General features: G+C 59.5%; 1 protein-coding gene and 1 long non-coding RNA gene across 6 annotated transcripts; one reads left to right on the top strand and one right to left on the bottom strand.

Moving 5' to 3' along the window:
- The first annotated feature begins 40 nt into the window (after positions 1-40).
- On the top strand, positions 41-6,468 carry LOC140846280 (uncharacterized). Its single transcript, XR_012125292.1, has 4 exons — positions 41-732; positions 3,512-3,634; positions 4,883-5,007; positions 6,332-6,468. It is a non-coding gene; the product is annotated as an uncharacterized lncRNA (long non-coding RNA).
- IGSF9 (immunoglobulin superfamily member 9) lies at positions 1,358-19,880 on the bottom strand. 5 transcript variants are annotated; one of them, XM_037023690.2, is made up of 21 exons: positions 19,793-19,880; positions 16,612-16,855; positions 16,235-16,423; positions 11,365-11,517; positions 10,499-10,653; positions 10,168-10,285; positions 8,566-8,707; positions 8,315-8,460; positions 8,083-8,225; positions 6,585-6,725; positions 5,977-6,093; positions 5,628-5,778; positions 5,302-5,425; positions 4,899-5,074; positions 4,393-4,643; positions 4,119-4,203; positions 3,849-4,025; positions 3,605-3,647; positions 2,431-3,267; positions 2,057-2,184; positions 1,358-1,858 (listed from the first exon to the last, which is right to left on the bottom strand). In XM_037023690.2, the coding sequence occupies exons 2-21, from the start codon at positions 16,667-16,669 to the stop codon at positions 1,677-1,679; spliced, it is 3,516 nt and encodes a 1,171-aa protein (XP_036879585.2). In that variant the 5' UTR covers positions 16,670-16,855; positions 19,793-19,880; the 3' UTR covers positions 1,358-1,676. The 5 variants fall into 5 exon arrangements, with proteins under 5 accessions (XP_036879585.2, XP_017525444.3, XP_017525435.3 ...); XM_017669955.3 differs by lacking the exon at positions 19,793-19,880 and adding an exon at positions 19,120-19,281; XM_017669946.3 differs by lacking the exon at positions 19,793-19,880 and adding an exon at positions 18,769-19,106.
- Between the last annotated feature and the right edge of the window lie 116 nt (positions 19,881-19,996).

Raw genomic sequence — 19,996 nt, 5'->3', positions numbered from 1 at the left:
AGGGTTTAAAGGCGCCGCTGCGCAGCCGCGGACGACCATACCTGAGAGAGACCGTGGGTCCGACCCTGGGTAAAAGGGTCTGGGGCGTCTGGACCTGCGCCGGCAATGGCTGTGGTCTCCACCCTTGAGCACCTCGCCCTTCACCCAGATCCCCAACACTTGTGCCCAAGGGTAAACTTTATTGCCTAGAAGGTTAGCTCAGACTACGGACGCGTTTATGTGGGAAGAAGCCTCTTGCTTTCAAAAGGGTGGTTAGGTAAATGCGGGCGCAGGAAGACACGACTAGGGTGTGCTAGGACTGGGGCTTGCAGGCCTGGGCAGACGCACACGTTGTCTTGCTCACCACCTACTTCAAGCCTGGGCAGGAATGGCCCCTGAGGTCATTCCTGGCCTGGGGCCCAAGGGGGCGTGATCAGTGTCGAGACCTAGAGTTAGGATCCGACTTCTTTCCCCTTTGTCTCCTCCTCTGTGACCTGGCCTGGCATCTCAGGCCTGGAGGGATCAGAAGAGGAGGCCTCAGTGGAGGAGGTGCTGGCAGTCCTCTCTCCGAGGGTGGAGGGACCCCCTTTTCAGGCTTCAGCTGAGCGGTCTCCTGGGGTGCAGTTCTTCGGTTTGGCCAAAGCCCCAGCGTAGCCCGGTTTTCAAGGACCTAAACCACCTTTCCATTCTCTCCCCCTAGGCCTCGGAGTGATTCCCTTGGGGGCCAAGCGTTTCCACTGTCTGTGCCTTTAGGTAGGCTGTTCCTCTGCCTGGGGTGCTTCCCTCCTGTCACTTCTGGCCTGCTCTTCCACTTACTCACTATATCACTTTTGGGCAAATTAATAAAAGCCTCTGTACTTTAGTTCCCTAGTCTATAAAATAGAACTAATAGTACAATAGGGTGGTAGAGAATTAAATGATACCTTTAAAGCACTTAGAGCAGCAGCTGGCACATGGTGGGTGCTCAGCTGTTAGCAATTACCATTTTCCCTCCATTTCCCCCATATGTAGCATTGTCCTAGCACACACCGTAAGAATCAGTTTGCTGACTCTTTCCTTAGTGCTCCCATAACAACCAAGTAACAGTTTTATCACAGAACTTATCACATCACCCTGTAACTATTTCTTTCCTTGCCTGCTTCACTGACTAGAAAGAACTCCCTGAGGGCAAAGGCATGTCTTAGTGAACTTTGTGTTTTCTCAGCGTCTCTAGCTGAAGGGCTGTTCTTCAGTAGCTGACTTCAGCAGGCACTCAATAAGTGCTTTTTGAATAGATGGGAAAGGTGCCTCTATTCATTCCGTTAGAGTTCCCTCTTTTTAAGGGTTCAGTAATTTTCCTCTCTCCCTCTCACATTCAAAGCCAGAGGACACACAGAAACATTTTTCAGACTTTCTTTATTCACCTGTAAAAAACCTCACCCACACCACAAACACCACCACCACCACCGCTGCCACCACCGCTACACACACACACACGCACGCACACACAAGCAGGCAGACCTGAGATCGCTGTTCCAGTCCCAGACTCCAGGGCCTCAGCACATATGTCCGTTCCACACCAAGCCCACCCAGACCCACCATCACGGTCTGTGCCTGGGTACCCAAAGGGCAGGGACAGTGTCCCAGGCTGGAGCTAGGTCATGTTGGGGCCTCCTCTGCAGAATCATGTGCCTTCACCAGCCTCATAGTAGGGGCATTCACAGCAGAGTGGCCTGTTCAGGGTGGGGGGCTGGCTGTCGATACACTGGTAGCCGGGACCTAGTGGCATCTCGGCGACGGCGGAAGGCCAGGAATTCCTCCCGAAGGGCAGCACAGCGGGCCTCAGGGCCAGGAGCACGGGTAGTGTTGAGGAGGCAGCCCTCCTCTGGAGTCTTTGCATCTGCAAGACAAAGGCAGAGCAGTGGAAGGAGGAAGTGTTGAGGTTCCCTGGTACCAAGTATTTCTCTAGGGGCAGCCAGTGCAGACGAACAGAGGGAGCCTGCGCACAGGCCTGACTGGGAACAGTCCGGGTCTGAGGCTATGGGGGATGTGGGACAGTGAGGCCAGGAGTGCCTGCCTTTGGGGAGGGTTCACTCACCCAGCAATGGCTCAGCTTCCGGTTGGGGCCTAGAGCCTGCCAAGCCCAGGTGCAGAGTCTCCAGCAATTCCATGTCCCCAGGGAATTCGGAGTCCCATTCATAGTTCTCATCTACAGATGTGTTCCTCCTATGGAAAGGAAAAATGTGTGGTGTGGGTGGAATAGAAAAGCCTAAACCCAAGGCTCCCAAACTGGGTTGGGCCATGGGTTTCCCCCGAAGATCCCTGGACCTCAGCAAAGCTTATAAAATGACACAAGGTCTCCAGGGTGGCAGTGGAGCCAAGAAGGCAGAAGGTATTACAAGGGTGGGGAGAAAGTCCAAGACGGTAGGCAAGACTGGGGCCAGGGCAGAGATCTGCAGGGACCACCCTCACCTCTTGCTGACTGTCACCACATGCTCCCTTCGAGGCCACCTCTCAGGGCCACTGGCCCAGCTGCTGGTGTCCCCTGGAGCAGGGCTGAGGTAGCTGCCTCCTGCAGAGGGGGCTGTGGAGGGGGGCCGGAGGAATGAGGCACTGCCCCGCCCACTGCTCTGGCTTGTGAGGCTGCCCCGAGGGGCAGGAGGAAGAAGGCTTGGCAGGAGCCGCTCCCTCAGTGTCCAGTCAGCCAGTGCTGTGTCCAGGGGCTCTGGGGCGGCCCCAGCCCTGGCCCCAGGAAGCACTGCCCTAGTAGACACAGAAGGGGAGTCCAGGGGGAGAAGGAAAGATGACGTGGGCCGTGTATCCATGTAATCTGGGGGAGGAACAGGCCTGGGCTCCTGGAAAGGGGGCCAGTCCCCATCCACATTCATCTCCCGGAAGAAGGGCAGGCTCAGGTACTGGATCAGAGGTGCTGGTCCTGGCAGAGGGTTGCACGGAGCTGCGGGAGGGGGCCCCACAGGGCTGATGTCTGCAATGCGGAGGGGTTGGGGCATCCCGCTGGGGCTACTACTGCAGCAGTCACAGGGCCCCGCTTGACGCCCGGCCGGGGTCCGAGGTGCGGCTGGCTCAGGGCCTGACTTTCCTTGAGGGGTCCCCATCACAAAGCGCCCATCTGGCCCCCGGCAAATGGGCTCCAGGGGCAAGGGCCCCCGGCTAGATGGAGGATCTGGAGGGGGGCTGGGGGGCCCAGCAGGCTCTCCCCAGAGCAGACTGTGGCGCAGGCTGGGGACTGGGGAGCCCTGGAGCTTCAGCTTCGCCACGCTGTCAGGACTGTCTGAGCCAGGAGCAGAGCTGGAGAAGGACAGGAGATCAGAGTCTGTGGTAGGGGGCCAGTCCCCCTCCCAGGAACCAGCGTCAGGCCTGGAGAGGTTTGGTGCACAACAGGGCAGAGCTAGGGAGAGGTAGTGAGAAAAGGACCCACATGGTGGACAGGTGACGGGAAGGTGCGGCCAGCATTGAACCGCCCCAAGGCCGGGGCCTCTGCACTCCCGTCCTCACCTCCGTCTCACTTCTGTACCCCCACCCACCTCCCCAGGATGCAGAGAAGGGAGCAGTGACCCACCATCCCCGTCTGAGCCTCCCCGACAGTGGGAAGGCAGAAGACAGGCCAGGTGGTAGAGGGCCTTACTGTGGAGCTGACTTCCCCGGCGGAGAGAAGGTAAGGGGTGGATCTGTGTGGGCAGGAGAACCAGAGGTGACAAGACTCTCTAGGACCCCAGGCACAGACCCTCCTCCCGACACCTGGCGCCCGACGCCGTCGGGCTGGGAACAGTGCAGGTCGCCCGACCCGAGGCAGAGTCGCGGGCGGGAGGAATGCACCTGGCCCGGGAGGGAGGGGCGTTCCCCCGGTGGGCGGGGCCTCGGCGGCCTACCTTGGCGGAGGCGCTTGCGGCGGCGGCGGGCGGCCCTGCGCCGGTTCGTGAGGCAGGCGGCCAGGACGCTCACGAGCACAGCCACGCCCAGGAAGCAGACCCCGCCCACCACGCCGGCCAGCACGGGCTGGGGCAGGAGGCCCGGCAGCTGCGTGCGTGAGGGGTAGACCTCCAGGCCTGGGCGAGGGGCCGCGAGAGAGGGTCGGTGTCCGAGGTTTGGTGGGCCAGAGCCCCCCAGTCCCCAGGCACTGCCCTCCGCCAGGTTCTTACCGGAAGTGGAGACGTTGGCCACGTTGCTGGGATCGCTGACATAGCTCCCGGCGAGGGCCACCAGGCGAAACTCGTAGAGAACATCCTGGGGGGCGGGGGCCCAGGAAGGGGTTCAGGGCCCAGCACAGCCCACCCCAGCCCTATTCGGACACTGCAGTTGGGAGGTCTGGGTGAAATGGGAAGCCGGGAAAATTGTGAAATCAGGTGAGAGGCTCTGGGTTAGGGGAAGGAGCTGCGGCCTGGAGGGCAGCGGGCAGGACGCTCCCACACGTACCTTGATGAGTCCTGGCACCAGCAGCTGCATTTCCGTGCCTGCCACAGTCCGGTCCAGCACCTCCCAGCCCTGGGGGCCTTGCCGGCCCTCCAGCACATAGCCATCTAATCTCCTAGGGACTAATTCCGGGGGATCCCAATGCAGGAGTACCCCCCGGGGTGTTCTCACTGCCACTAGACCTCGAGGAGGGGAGAGGGGAGGCGGCAGGTCAGTCGGGGGAAGCCTGGGGGCTGCTGGTGTGGTAGGAAGCCCTGTATGGGACAGACAGGCATGATGGAGATAGGATTTCCAGCGCCCTGCCAACCCCCCCAGACTTCCACATTCCCCAAAGCTCACAGCCACTCTCCCAGAGCCTTAAAGACCAGCCTGGATCGTCTCCCACAAACCCCTCTGGACCCCAAGCTGCCCAGCACCTCTGCCCACTCCCACCCAGGTCCTCCCATATCCAGAATTTCCCCACCAGCCCTTCTCCATCCTTGTCTGTCCTCAGGGCAGTGGTCTCTCACCTTCAGGAGCAGACAAGACGATCTCACTGAACGGCCCGCTCCCCAGCCTGTTCTGAGCTAGGACGCTGAACTGGTACTGGGTGTGGGGCTGCAGCCCGGGCACTAGGAGGTGAGCAGCCCCAACGGGTACCACCAGGGACACCCAGTCATGGTGAGCTCGGTCAGGCTGCTTGGCTCTGGAGGACAGGAGGAAGTGGGGGCACCTCACGAACAGGGAAGACCAGAAAGAGTTCAAGTCCAGAGATCTGACCTCTTCCCTCCCCCTCAACCATCCAGGGTCTCAGGACCTGGACCCTGAGTGCTTGAGATTCTCTGGAAACAGGGCAGCGCTGGGACGGAGGGATGGGAGAAGGGGCAGAGGGCTGGATAGAATCAGCGTGGGGAGCAGGGGCAGGTCACTCACAAGGGGGTATACCAGACACTGAATCTCTGCAGGTAGCCACCATCAAAGCCAGGCTCCCAGGAGACATTGGCACCCTTGGGCAAAGGCACCACAGACACATTGGTGACTCCATGGGGGCTGGTGCCTGGGAGGGAAGGGATGGAGGGAGGAATGATGGGCAGGGCCCTGGGGGAAGGTGAAGAGCTAAAGGGAGTCCCAGGGCCTCTACCATCCACCTATCGTCCCAGGGTCTCCCACCCACCATCCCCATCTGGGCCTCCAAATATTCCCCGTGTCCTGTCCCACACGGCTTCCTCCAGTCCCCAGCTGGCTCTCGAGCCACTAACCCAGCACATAGAGATTTGTGGAGGTGGCTACTTGGGCCACAGCGTTGCTGGCAGTGCACTCCCAGCGCCCGTGGGCCTCCTTCGTCAGTGGTCGCAGGACGAGGCTCCTGTTGCTGTCCACCTGGGCCTGGCCCTGCAGCCCCCGGCCCACCTACAGAACCACTGGTCAGCCCTGAGGACACACGCAGCCACCCCTCATCAAGGACGCCACTCATCTCTCTGGGCAGCTCCAGTGTCCTCCCCACCCTGCCTGACAGCCCCCTCCTTCCCATAGAGGCACCAGGGGCAGAGAGGGAGAGGCGGGGGATAGCGGGCATGAATACAGAAAGAGTGGGGTCAGGGGCCTTACCTTGGCCCAAGAGATAGTAGGAGGAGGGTCTCCTCGGGCAGAGCAGGGGATGAGTAGCTCCCGCCCTACTTCTTGGAAATACTCTTCCTTGGGCCGCTCTAGAAAAGCTGGGGGAGCCTGCAAGCCAGTTCTGGCATTGGGAGGGGCCTCTCTCACACTGCCACCTACGGGTTGTTAGTTCCCCAGGCTGGGCTCCGTGTCAAACCACACCTCGGTCTGCACCTCACTGCCTCCTAGCTCTGCCGCTGACCCCAGCAGGACTGCTGGAGGGAAATGGGGGCCTCTCTGGAGATGTACAAACCTCTGCAGACACCCTTTCACCCTCTCTTTTCCTTCCTGCCCTCTTCTCCCCCAGACAGAGGCAGCACGGTGGGTATCTTACTCTGTGGATGTGGTGTGTGCCTCAGGTCCCACCTCCCAGCACCATCTCTGCAAAAACCTGTGGGATGGGGTCTGACAGCCGCTGCTGTGGCCACCATGGGAAACTCCGACTTGGAAGTCACTCCCTGCACGTGACTGCCCACACCCCTCCATCAGCCTGGTGTCACCACCAGGGTCTGCACCTTCAGCCATCTGACCCACCGCTGCTGGCCCACCCAGAGCCTCACCTTGAGCAGCACACGGGTCACCGGGGAGGGCCCTGCCGTACCCAGACTGTTGTAGGGGGTGCAGGAATATTCTCCCAGGACATCCTCATTCCCCAGGGCAATGATCAGTGAGCCGTCTGGGCCCTGGGACCAGCCGGGGAACTGGAAGGAAGAGGACAAGACAGCTAGAGAAACAGACTTGGCAAAGGAATGGATTGGGGTGGGAGATCGGAGAAGGGCAACGCAGGGAGGGGTGGGTCCGAGAAACCCACATCCATGCAGAGGACTCCAGGCCCGGCAACTCTCTCAATGCCAGCCCTGCTTTCCTTTCAGGCATAGAGAAGCCCCTACCGAGGGGTGTGAAGGCCAGGGCTGCACAACTCCAGGGGCCGCTCACCAGCAGCACAGGGTGGACAGTGCCCCCAGGGTTGAGCTGTGTGGGGCTCCCCACCTGTGACCCAGCCTGGCTGTCTTCCCAGACTCCATGATGAAATCCAGCATCTCCCACCCCAAATCCATTCCTTTTCCTGGCTTCCTAGGTCTAGGTTACAGGCCCCACGGTCTCGCCAACAGTTGACTCCTCCCTGTTCCTCGGTCCCCACCTAAATCCCTACCAGTTCTGTCTTCCCGGGGGCGGGGGGGCCTTTTGTCCAGGTGGGAGGCCATAACTCAGCCGGGCCAGCTCGGGTCCTAAGTCAGGCCTCACGGCCTCACGCCTGGGCCACTCCAGCAGCCTCTGAAGCCCTCTCCCCGTCAGCCTCTCCCCCTCCATTCCATCCGACAAGCTCAGCTCCTGCTCCCGCTCTGACGCTATCACACCATTGCTCAAACAGCTTCACTGGCTTCACTGCCTGGAGACTTTTTTTTTTACTATTCAACAAAAATGTATTGAGTCCTACTATTGCAGAAGCCCTGGGGACACTAGGATGAAAAGATGCAATACTAGCTCACAAGGAATTTATAGTCTTTACAGACAAAAGATCCCAATCACACTGGAATAAAGGCACCAGTAACGTGACAGCCACCGTTCTTCATTTTAGCCCCAACCTCTCTTTCCAGCTTTCTCTGCACCATGCATGTCCCCATGGACACTGTGACTCCCACCAGCCTGGACAGTTCATTATGCTGTAAACTATAGTTTTCTGCCTCTGGGTCTGGTTTCTGCATGGAATGTTCTATCCACCCTTCAAGGCCCTTCTAAGTCCCTAAGTCCCTAAGCTGCTGTCACTTCAGTCCCAGAAGTTGTTGCTGATCTATCTTCACCCAGTCCTAGGAGGACCTTATTCCACCCCTGGCTTTCCAGAAGAGTATCCGTGTTGCTGTCCTACCCCATCTAGGCTGTGCCCTCCTGAAGGATGGGTGTCTCTGTCCTATAGCCCGAAACACCCCAAACAGCACCTAATAAGAAGTGTATGTGCCCCAGGCACTGAACTAAATCAAACTGAGCTAACTCCACTTGTCCTGACTAGAATGACACCAAGCTAACTAAGGCCTTCCTTCCCCCTCCCCAAGCCTGTACCTTGTCCAGCTGTAGAGCCTGCCCATCCTTGGTCCAGCTGACAAAGAGCAGTGGAGGGTTGGCACGGACTGGGCACCGGATCACCCCCCGCATGCCGATAGGCAGGGGTGTCTCAGGAGGCATCGTGGTCACCTGGGCTGGGTCTGGGAGAAAGCAGGGGCGGGCTGTGGGGCAGGATGGCCTGGCCCAAACGAGGGGAGCAAGCTGGGGAGGCAGCTGGGGTCAGGCTTACAGAGCACAGTGAGGTAGGCAGAGGCCGAGGGTGGGTGCAGGAGGCCGTTGCTGGGCACACAGGTGTAGCGACCAGCATCGTCAGGCTGGGCGGCCCGGAGCCGCAGGCTCCCATCCACCAGGATCCGCACCCGGGCCTGCAGGTGGCTGTGATACACCGTGTGTGGGGAGAGGCACAGGCCTTGTTTAGCCAACAGGCTCCCCAAAGCCTGCCCCCCAGTGCCCACCCTGCCCCACCCCCCAGAGCCCCACCTAACATGGAAGACATTGGCACTGCCCCAGAACCAGCTGTAGGTGAGGTTTGTTGGGTAGGCCTCTGCCTGGCAGGCCAAAGACACATCCTGGAAGGCATTAACCGTGCTGTTCCTGGGGGGCACCACGATGAGCGGGGGGCCTGTGGGAGAGCACGGAGGACAGGGGCCTCAGCCCACATCCTTCCCAGCACCCCGAGGTCACTGCTGCCGTCATGCCCTCTGCCCTCAGAGACAGCGCGGGCTCTCCCAGGGCCTTGGGGAACTGAAACAGGCCCTTACAAAGCTTCCTACTGTCCCCCAGACCAGCTCCCCCTCCCAGATTCTCCCCATTCCATCAGGGACAACCCCATTCACCCAGTGTCCCCTGCCTGGAAGGTGTGTGTGTGTGTGCGTGTGTGTTGGGGAGATGGAATCACTTTTAACTCTCTGCTCATTCACCCTTTCTGTCCATCTGTCACATCTTAAATGACTCTGTCCCCCTCCCTGATCCTGGTACCCAGCACCTTACCCAAGGTACCGCACCGACTTCCCTGACTCTAGTCTCCCCGATCTCTGTACTCTGATGGCCACTTGGGCAGGAATGTCCCACCCTGGCCACAGAACAGGAGCCCACCACAGCTCCTGGCTCCTGCCACACTGAGCTCAAACCTCTTGGCCCAACCCATCCCTGCCTGGCCAAGGGTCCTTCCAGATGTCAACCCTTACACGCTCTTTCCAGCAGGAGCAGCAGCTCGCCGTGCCCCTGCCAGGCTCACTCCCAGCCCCAGGCCTTTGCTCCTGAGCCCCCAGTCTGGGACACGCTTCCCTCAGTCTGGCCAAGCCACACGATCCCTGCAAACCCGCCTCTAAAGCCTGCAGCTCCCCTGCTCCCTCCCCTCTGGGCTCCTACTGCGCCAGCAGCCAGTCAGGCATAAGAGGAATGGTACAAGCTGGCGCGTGGCCCTATAGGCACACGAGGCGCGCAGGCTGCAACACCTCATTTAATTTTCACGAGAGCCTCTTGGGGTGGGAATTACTGTCTCCACGTCACAGATGAAGGCTCAGAGGCAGAGGGACTGTGAGGTGACTTGCCCAAAGTCAGCAGGGAAGACATGATTCATACACAGGCCTTGCAGACACCAGAGACTCACCCTAACCACCACCTGGCACCGCCCTGCTGCCCAGAGAAAAGAGGCTCTCTGAAGGCAGTTCAGGCCTATTTCTCCGCTTTCCTAAAGGGATGGACGTGACCAGTAACTGCTAAGAGCTGATCACTGAGTGCAGCCGAACCTAATTAAACTCTGTACCAGTCCCCACAGGTGTATACGAATGCCGTTATGTACAGGTGAGGAAACTGGGGGTTGGGGGCTGTGCAGCTCATCCCTAACACCAGCAGCCACGTCCTTTCCACCCACTGCTGGGCACTAATATCTATTTCACTGATCCTTTTAAAATTAAGATGCAGGTTTACAACAACAGCCTGTGTTGGGAGCTTTCTCTCTCTCCACCGCCCAGCGCTCGGGAACAAGCCCCCTCCCACTCCTGCTGTGTGCGCCCCAGCCACAGGCCACAGCCCCCTCATATCGGTGTCCCGGTTCCCGGGCCTCCCCGCAGAGAGCACCTAGCACCAGCAGCTGGGTGGCGTGGGTGGCGCTGCCCTCAGTGCTGGAGGCTTGGCAGGTGTAGACCCCGGAGCTTCCCCGCACGGCCCGCCGGATCCACAGCGTCCCGTTCCGCACCTAGGGGAGGAGTCAGTGAGGGACGCAGGCCCTGCACTTCCGAGGCTGGCCAGCAGAGGGAGGCAGCGCCCCAGGCTCAGGAAGCCCACGAAAAGCCCCGCTCAGGGCCACCTCTCAGCCTGCCTTCGCATCCCCGTCCTCCAGCCCCGCTCTCAGGCCTCCACCGGCCCCTCACTGTCTATTTGGTCCACCCTGCCCAGCCCCAGGACTCACTTGCACCTGACCCTGGCCCTGGCCAAGGTCCTGTCCTCGGAGCTTCCAAGTCACATGAGGCTGTGGGCTGCCACGGGCCACACAACGCAGGGTCACGGGCTCCAGTTCCTGAACTTCCAGCACCTGGGGAGGTGTCTGCAGGAACTGAGGGGGTGCTGCAGAGAGAGAGGCATCAGCGGCTGCCAGAGGGGCTGTCAGGCCAAAGAGCACAGATGGGGAGACAGATCGGGGCTGCAGCCCTCAGCCCAGCCACCCGTCCGCCTACATAGGCATCCCCAGCCCAGGGTCACCCTGCCTCCTGCACCCAGAGCCAAGACTGCACCAGTCCCTCCCCACACTGGCCTGCAGAGTAGGTGACCACAGGCTGGGAGCTTAGAGCTGGGGGAGGGCTAGTGGCCTCTGGAGTCAGGAGGCCTGGGTTTTAGATGCTGCACTGCCCCTAATCCGTGGCATGAGCCAGTGTCCTCATCTGTGAAATGGGAATTATTATGACCTCCTTCCTTCTCGGGGTTCAGAGAGAATTCATGAGGTACTAGATCAAAGGTGTTTTGCAAAAACAAGATGCTGCATATACACGAGCTATGAATCACTCAGGGCCCGACAGCCTCCCACCGCCCGGATCAGGGATGCAGGAGCAGCAAGAGAAAGGAAGAAGTTCCGAACACAGCCTCGGCGGCCAATTAGATTTAGATTTCAAGAACGAACAGGGCAGGAGTGGGGGTGGGAGGCGTAAAATGCAAACAGTGAGCGAAGGACCGAGGGTGTCAGCAAGGGAGGGCCATCAAACGGCCCCTTCTCCCTCCCCCCAGCCACAGGTCCCCATCATGCTGCGCCCCTCCCTTCACCACCTGCTCCCGGCTTCGTACAATTGACTGTGAGGTGCACCCAGGAGCCATTAGCAGAATCGTCTTCGGGGCTGTGCTGGTCCAGGAAGAGTACTCGGCACTCATACCAGCCCTGGTCTTCCGCTCGGAGCCCCTCGATCTGGAGAGATGCCCCCTTCTGCAGCCGGACTCGCCCTGGGAGAGGAACCCTGAATCAAGGGTGCTGAAGGGACCCCTGGCCACAGCAGTTCTTCTCAGAGGTCAAGAAGAGGCTCATTCTCTCCCAGCTACCTGACAGAGTGGGGTCCAAACAGGCACAGATGGGGTTGGGGTCACTGAGGGCAGATCCCTCTGTTCAGCCCTCTGATTGCTCCTGCCTCCCGCAGCTGGGACCAGTTCAGACAAAAGGAAGCCCAGAGCAGCAGCAGGGGGACAAGACGCCTCCCTGAGCCACACCCCACTTCCAGGGCTGTTGGGGGGGTGCTCTTTGTGTAGCAACAGAGTACTCCTCTGCCAGACGACTGTCCCTGGAAACCTCAGCAGTGTCTGGGGCCTGAGCAGGGACCCAGAACTCCCCTCCCAAAGCTCCTAATCCCTCAGGGCTATTATCAACAGCCTAAGAGCTTTAGCATGGCGAGAGCCCAGCCCGGGCAGGCAGCAAGGTCAGCAGCCTTCACGCCATCTCCTCGTGGCCCAGGGCACCCAGGCCCGGCTGCCTGACCACAGCAGGCTCCACAAAAACACCAGCCACACCACCACACTCCGCCACCAGGCTCAGACTGAGGGTGCCCCCAAATCCCTCGACACCCAACCCCCATGAAGCCATGCACCCCAGGCAGCTCTGAGGAGCCCCAGCAGAGCAGCCTAGAGAGGAAGGCACTTGGGAGTCGAGACCTAGAGTCCAGCTCTGCTGTGCACTCCTCCGGGCAAGTCACTGAATGTCTCCCTCATCTATAGTTTCCTCAGCTGTAAAATGAGAGAGAAGAAAAAGCATGTGGCTGGGGCAGAGGGGCCGGGGAAGGTAGGGAAGACGGGCAGCAGGGTGCCTGGCATCAGCGGGTGCTCAGAGGGCCGAACAAATGAATGAGCTCGGGATTGGACATCAGAAGGCTGCATGTGATCTTGGCCCTGTCCCTGCCTGATAACATCACCTCCCTTTTCTCCCCCTGCATCAGTGAATAGTAGCGCCATGCATGCGCCTAGTTATCCTACCAGAAGCCTGGTGTCACCCTAGATTCCTCTCTCCTTTACCTCCTACATCGACCTGTTCAGAAAACCTTTGAAATTCCACCCCCTAAATATTTTTTCCTTCTCTACATCTGCACCTTAGTTCAGTCCTGTAACAGCCCTCACCCGAGTCACTCCCACAGCCCACTAAGAATTCTCCCTGCCTCCAGCCTACCTCCCTCTGCATTTACCAGCTGCCCGCCCCACCTTGACCTTTGACAAATGACATTTTCTAAGTCCTTGGGGTTATGCAGAACAACGGCAGCTGTAAAGATCCCTTAGCATGGTGCCCACTCCAACCATCCAGACTGTGCCCCTCATGAGCTCTTCCTAATTCTGGAGCTGTTCGTGCACTCACATCTTCAGTGCTCCCCTTCCACCTTTAGGATGACCTCTCTGAAATAGAGCCTAAGCATCCAGGGCCCAGTGCTGCAGGGAATAAGAGGAGACCGGTCAGGCTGAGGCCGGCTTTGTGATGTAGCCAAGTGACTCTTTTCCTTCCAATGAGGTCCAGGGGTGTGGAATCTCCAGGACGGGTGGACCTGCTTAAGGGCTAGGTGTTTAAATCCCCACCTAGAAGATAAGCCCTGGCCCTGCAGGTAAATATTTAACATAGTCACACCCCTCCACCCACCATCGGATTCCTCAGTAACCCTATCTGCCTGGCCCCTGCGAGCTGGCTGACCCAGACTGCAGTCTCTTCTAAGTCCCGTATGATGAATAGTTGCTTTTCATTATGGTGATCTTCAAGCTCCACAAAAGGAGCAGGAGGACAGGGAGACTGAGGGTTGGCTATGGACTATGTAATATTAGGCACTGTCACCATATTGAATCCTCCCCGAAATTCCATTATAGAGGAAGGAACTGACGAATTAAACTTCTTTCCAAAATCACATGGTTAGTAAGCAACAAAGCCTGGCCTTCTTTCTCCAGGTGCTGTGACTTCCCATCGCACGCTGCTCTTTGGATTAAGAGATGTTCAAGGCACTCAGCCCTGAGCATATTCAGGGCGCTGTCCCCTTGAGGGAGGCTGGTAGCCAATGGGTGACAGTTCCAAATGATTGCTGATCAGAACATCCGATGAAGCACACGGTAGGTCCTAACTTTTCCGTAAGATACGGCCTGCTAGACCTGTACTGCACAGCGGAACAGGAAGACAGCCAGGGGCAGTCAGTACTAAGTCCTCCTGAATCCTGAGCCCACCTCCGGGAGGCCCTCTCTCTGCCTGCTGGGCCACAGCCTGATGGACTTCAGACTTCTCTGTGTGCAGGGGCGTATAAAGGAAGCAGGAGACACACACTCCGCTCTCAAGCTCTCGGAAGACAGGGGACTCACACTCATATACGTGTACAAGTTCACATACACACGGTTCAAGAAATGGTGCTAACTGTGCCCAGATATTCCAACAGATTGTGAAGCAAGAGGAATACAGAAGACTTCCAGGAAGCCATGAGTATACAGAGGGTTTTGAAGGATAAAGGCAGTAAGGGGAGACGACTAGAGGGAACAGGAGCATTTGAAATGAAGGAGAGAACTAACTGATCTCTATCAAACAGCTCAGGTCGGAGAGAAAACTCATGTCCCTTCAGCTATACGGGATTCCTTGAAACTCCCAGGAAAGACAGCCCAGGAGCCACACCAAAAGCCGGTCCCCGTGGATGAGAAGAGGTGGTCTAAGATTCACCCCAGGAAAGCTGGGGTAAAGCTCAGCCTCCTTTCGTCGGGGCCCCGGTTCCACTGCAGGCACTCTGCAGGCACTATATGTACAGGGGCTGACTTAATCCTAGGATTTGGTCCTAGCTTAGTTTGTACTGCTTTTTACTACTTTTGCACTATAAATCCAGTGTATATCTAAATCTAGTCTATAAATCCAGTCTCCTCTGCTAGGCTCCTTCTAGATGCGAGTCCTCGGAGACTGGAAGCTTCCCTCTGGTCATCCCTAAAGCTGCCCATGGTCTCTCTCGTGGTCCCTCCCACTTCCTAGGCCACCGGGCTCACTCACAGGCCCAGGCCATCTCCCCTTCGCTTGCCCAGAGGGTTTATGACAGGACGGCATTGTCTTTAGCAACATCCATCTTCTGCTGCCTAGCAACTGCAGTTCAGAGTCCCTACACAAAGGCTGAGAGGCCCCTTCCACACTGGGAGTCAGGAAAAGGGTTAATGGGTGCAGGGACCTCCCCCCAGGGCCCTGACTCCCCAGACTAGCCCTGGGCAGACCAGGCTCCAGACAGGCGGTGGGGCTGTGTACAAAGGGAGGGCTAGGAAGAAAGCCCCAGGGTGACTGCTCGGCCCTTTGAGCTCAAAGGAGCAACACGGAGGCAGAAGGAAAACCCACAGGTGGCCAAGTGGCTGGCTGTCCAGAGGCTTGTCTGCCTGAGGACCTCAAGGCAGGGCAGCCAGCAGAGGGAAGGGGTTCTGCCTGTGCCTGGGGGAAGCTCAGGAAAAGTCCTCTCTGCTCCTCCACCTCGCCTGCCCTGCCCTGGGCAGATAGCAACCTTTCTGCACCTGCCCAGCCTCAGCCCCGCAGCCCAAACCCTCCCCCAGAGGGCAGCAGGTGGTGGCAGGGAGGAGGCTCACGGGCACAGCCCATATTTCCTCCACTTGTCCTGGTTGGGGGCCGCCTTCATCAATTCTCAACAGACCTGTGTAGACACAGGAGCTCCCTCCAGGCTGTGTGCCAACAACTGTCCCCGGTTTGAAAATAAACTCTCCCCTCGGGCAGCACCTGCCTGAGCCCCTCCCGCTTCGCTCAGTCTGCCTGCCCGAGAGCCCAGCCAATCCCAGGGCTTCTCCTAGGATTCAAACTAAAGAGGGAGAAGATGGGGCCCACTCTCTTCATCACAGTCTTCCTGGGTGGCCTTTTCCTGCTCTCCCTCTGAGGAGGAGGCACCAAGACTGCCAGCCGGCAGCTCCGGACCCCACCTGGGGACCTCCCGCGCACTGCTGTCGGAGACTGGCACTAAACCGCTCAGATTAGGGCTCCATCTGCGATTAGGAGGAAGCTGAGCCTGCCAGGGAGCCAGCTGGGTTGCAGAAGCTCCCCAGGGAGGCCTCCACACTATTTTAAGGCCCTACGGGGGGCCACCTGAAGCAGGAGCCTCGCACAGCCCCATCCATTCCCTGATCAGCGAACACGGCCCTCAGCAGCTCACCCTCTCTGTGCACACTCTTCTGTACTCAGAATCAGGCTGAGCCCCCACGGTAGAGGCACACAGGTCACAGACCCTCCCTCCCCTCCCTGCGGCCCCATCAGCTCACTCCCTAGAAGCCTAGAACCCCCGAACTAGCATTTAAGGCAGTGGGGGGAGCGGAGGGCAGAGGTGTGAGCAGAAAGGATTGAGACTTAGGGAAAGACCAGGACGGGGTTGGGGAGGCTTCCCCTGAGGCCTAGAAAGAGCAATTAGAGAATTGGGACGGATTCTTGGGATAGGGCTGCAGGGTCTCCTCCAGAGCAGACCTCCAGGGGTTCTAAAGAGCACAACTCTACCGTGCGTGTATGAGTGAATCCTTCCCTGAATTAACGCTGCTTGGGAGCAAAGCCACACTTGTTCAGCAGGGGTGAGGCCATGGAGCTGGAGATGAGGATGGCAGGGACAGAGCAGTTAAGAAGAGGCCTTGTCCCTACCCGACCCAGCCCCCCTATGTTGGTGCACCCCCCAAGCTCCCACCTGAGGACAAGTCTTACCTGCAAAACCAGGGTCGACTCGGGGAGTGTAGAGGCCAAACTGGATGAAGATGGGGAGCAGGAATCCAAAGCGCAGCCACTCGATGACGTGCAGGGGGGGCCGGCCAGCCGGAGGCAGCAGGTCACAGCCCAGCACCGCACTCTCCCCAGCCCGGCCCACCACCGACACGGCCTCAGGCTTCCCTCGACCTGCACAGAGGGTACATGAGGGCACAGCACGTTCCTGAGTCGGGGCTGGAGGGAGGTTCCGCCAGTCCCTCTGTGAAGTGTCCGGGAATCCTCACTTCTCCAGAACCCGCCCTCTTCCTGCCCTTCCTTACACGCTCACAGGAACCCTCCTGGGGAGCACCCTCCATCCCCAAGGGAGTCCAGCTCACCGTCAGCCCCCCGGCTGATGATCAGGCTGAGGATGGCCAGACTGAGGCACCAAACCATAGCCCAGCTGCCCGCTCGCCCGGCCCCTCCTGTCCACAGGGGCCCAGATGGAGGGGCCTGGGATGTGCGGAGGCCGGCGAGCCCCGTCAATCCTGATCAGGTGACAGTCTCAGCTCTCACTCTTGTGGGCAGTTAGGGCTTGGCTCACGTAACGCCTGACGAAGCCGTTGTGGAGCACCACCAGACCTAAATGTAAAATGCGGGTAACATGCAGAGGTGGCCGGCACTGGATACCGGAAGGAACCCCACAGTTAGAGAAAAGCCAGCAGGAGCCAGGCGGAGAGCAAAGGAAGAGAGAAGAGAGCACAGAGACCAGAGACCTTGATGTCCTGCGGAATTAGGGCCGGGGTGGGGGCACCGGCAGGACAAGAGTGTGCCGGGGAGGGCGGGGGCACAGGTGAGGATGTGGGGGGTTGGCAGAGCAGCTGAAAGATCTTAGGGAAAGGAAAGGCGTTCTGGGGAAACCTGGGTTACTAAGGTTCTCAGAAAGCTGGGCCAGGAGGGCACTGGGGTTCCTGGCCACTCGGAAAGAGACTGGTCAGGGAAGCCTAGGGATGAAGAGCCCCTTCCCCCAGCCTCCTCTCCCTTCTCTTTCCTCAGTCCTGATGCTACCTACAAGGCAGCAGATAGCAAGGTGGGACCAGCATTATCACCTCCACCCCACCGCGACAAGTAAGGCCCTTAGGATCTCAGAGAGTCCAGCTCAGGGGCACTTGATTGCCACAGTCAAGGGCAATCCCTGGAAAAGAAGCCCAGAAAGTGAGCCCAAAGACAGCCACACACAATTCCTTGCCCCAATTCCCCAACCTCTGTGAACCCTGTACCTCTTTCTCCACTCAGCCTCTCAACACCGCCTTAGCAGGGGTGAGTCAGGCACTTGGGATGGAGGGAGCTGCCTCCCCCACCTACTGGCATGGGAGGGCCCAGGCAGCATCCTCCAGGCCTGGGCAAGCCCCGGGGCGGGCAGCGGGCACCACTGCCTTCTCCTGATGCTGCCAGGCAGGCCTCCCTTTGCCAGACACCGGGACCCAAGTGCCCCACTCTCTCCCCTCCGGTACCCTCGGGCCCCAGGGTTTGCCAGGCTCTCCCCTCCCCAACCCTAGGGGCATGGTCCACAGCCAAAACAGCCTTCCGTCCCTCGGGTATAGGAACGGACAGCCCCAGCCCCAGAGCACCTAGAGGTAGTCGCAGGGGACTAGGGTGGGGGGTGGGGGTGCTGTCTTGGGTGGGCAAATCCAAGTGGCCTCTGCCCAGGGGCCCCCACCCCACTCTAGCCTCATGGTTGGGACCTAGCTGTAAAATGTCCCCCATGTCTCGGCCTGATCCCACTTCCTCTTAAAGGCCAGGTATGTCCCGACAGCACCCCAGTAAACACCCGCCTTGCTTCCCATTGCCCCCAGCCAGCTGTCGCATGCTTCACTGACAGATCTTTTACCAAGTGGCTAGGAAGCCCCAGTTCCTGGCTAGGAAAACTCCTGGCTCAGCTTTCCGAGAACCTTAGTGCCTGGGTTCCCCCAGGGTTCCTCTGCTTTTCCTAAGATCTTCCAACTGCTCTGCAGAGCCCGCCCCACCCAGCACATGCTCCTCCCGTGCTCCCATTCCAGTCATCCCCCCACTTCTCCCAGGCCTCCCCAACTCCCCTCTTCCCCATCTGGTCTCCCACTGCACCAGGTCCTTTGCACTTCAAGGAACTCCCTTCTGTCTCCTTCAGAACCCCCACACCCCCTCACTTCTCCCGTCCTCTCCCGCCTGGAATTTCCCTCCCCAGAATCCTCCTGCCTCGGCCCACGATGCACTTCTAATACCTCACCTGCAGTTCCCTTCTGCCTCGCCCGCGCTGGACCCCTGGAAGTGCTCCTTGCTTTGGGGACCCACTCCCACCCCCCACAAGCTCCCCCCCAGAACTCCAGTTCTCTGGGAACACCCACCTCCCTCCAAGAATCCCACTTTACTCCCCAGAACTCCCCTAGCTCTTCTCCCCAAGCAATTCCGTTTCTCTCCACAAGTCCCCCGCTTCCTCCTGTCCCCGAACTGCCGCATGGCCCGCCACCCACGCCAGCACCCCCATTCCGTTGCCCCCGGAGCGCCCCCGCCCTCACCTGCTCCGCTCCGCCTGGCTCAGCTCTCCCGGCTACACAATAGGGGGCGGACCCGCCTCCCCGCCTCGGATGCCCCGAGCGCCTCGCGTCGCCCTGGAGACCGCCGGTCCCCCCCCTCCTGCGGCGACCAATCGGAGCACGCCGAGGCGAGGCGAGGCGGGCGCGACCCCCGAGCGGCCTGGGAGATGTAGTTTCGGGAATGCAGGACTCGCGGGCACGTGGGCTCAGGCCGCCCCCTGGTGGAGCTCAGGACAGCCAAGCGCAAAGAGGCAGGTGGGCCACTTCCCGCCTCCAGCTCGGGGGACTGGCGGGTCCGGGGCGTGCCCCAGGGGTCGCAGGAGCTGCCCTCACCGGCTCCTCGCACGGCCTCCTTCGTGCGTAAGCTGCCGTCGACTCTCTCCTGCACCCTGACGGGCTGAAAGCCGCAGAGGCGGCAGCGAGGGCTGAAATCCGAGCCTGGGGGCAGGAGCACCCGGCGGGGAGCAGCTCCGCACCTCCTCCCAGGGGATCCACCCAGCTCTGGGGCTCCTCGGATCTCCTCCCCTATTCCCAGCCCCACCTCCACCCATTTCTTCTCTGGCAGGACTGGAAATACCAGTCTGCGCTGGCGAGTTCCCAAATCCTGCCCAGGCGCCTCCCACAGCGCGCAGAGGGGAGGCTGCGCTTCCAGCCTGAGGTTGCCAAGTCAGCGTCCGCTGCAGCTCCCAGCGCCAGCCACCTAGGGAAGCAGGCCCAGAGGGGAGAGAGGGGGCATCCTGACCTGAGAAAGAAAGGGGAGGAGTGAAATAAATGATCATTTATCGAATCCCTGCGGGGTGCCAGACCCTGAACCACATGCTCTGTAACTCTTACTGTAACTGCACAGAAGCCCTGGGAGTAGGTGCAGCTCTGTGTGACTAATGAGAGAGCAGAGGCTCAACCGACGTGAACTGACAGATCCTGCCCCAGACTTCCCATCTTGGGCTCAGACCTCACCCAGACTTCCCCAAACCCACCCCGTTGGAGTTCTCAGACAAAAAGACACCTGTATGTCCTCAGCTCGGTGCCACCTTCAGACTGCAGGGGCTGACACCTTCCCCTCCAGGCTTGGGCATTGCTCCGTCCTGGTCTTGTTCCCATTCAGGAAGCCTCCCCTGTAACCAGCACACTGAGGTCACCCTAGTCTGAACCCTTATAACTCAAACTGAGTGCATCAGGCATTGAGTCATGGCATCATACCCTCACTGTC

This window comes from Manis javanica, chromosome 14 (genome assembly GCF_040802235.1).
Source record: "Manis javanica isolate MJ-LG chromosome 14, MJ_LKY, whole genome shotgun sequence".
Taxonomy (NCBI): domain Eukaryota; kingdom Metazoa; phylum Chordata; class Mammalia; order Pholidota; family Manidae; genus Manis; species Manis javanica.
This window is presented reverse-complemented; position numbering and strand designations above follow the sequence as displayed.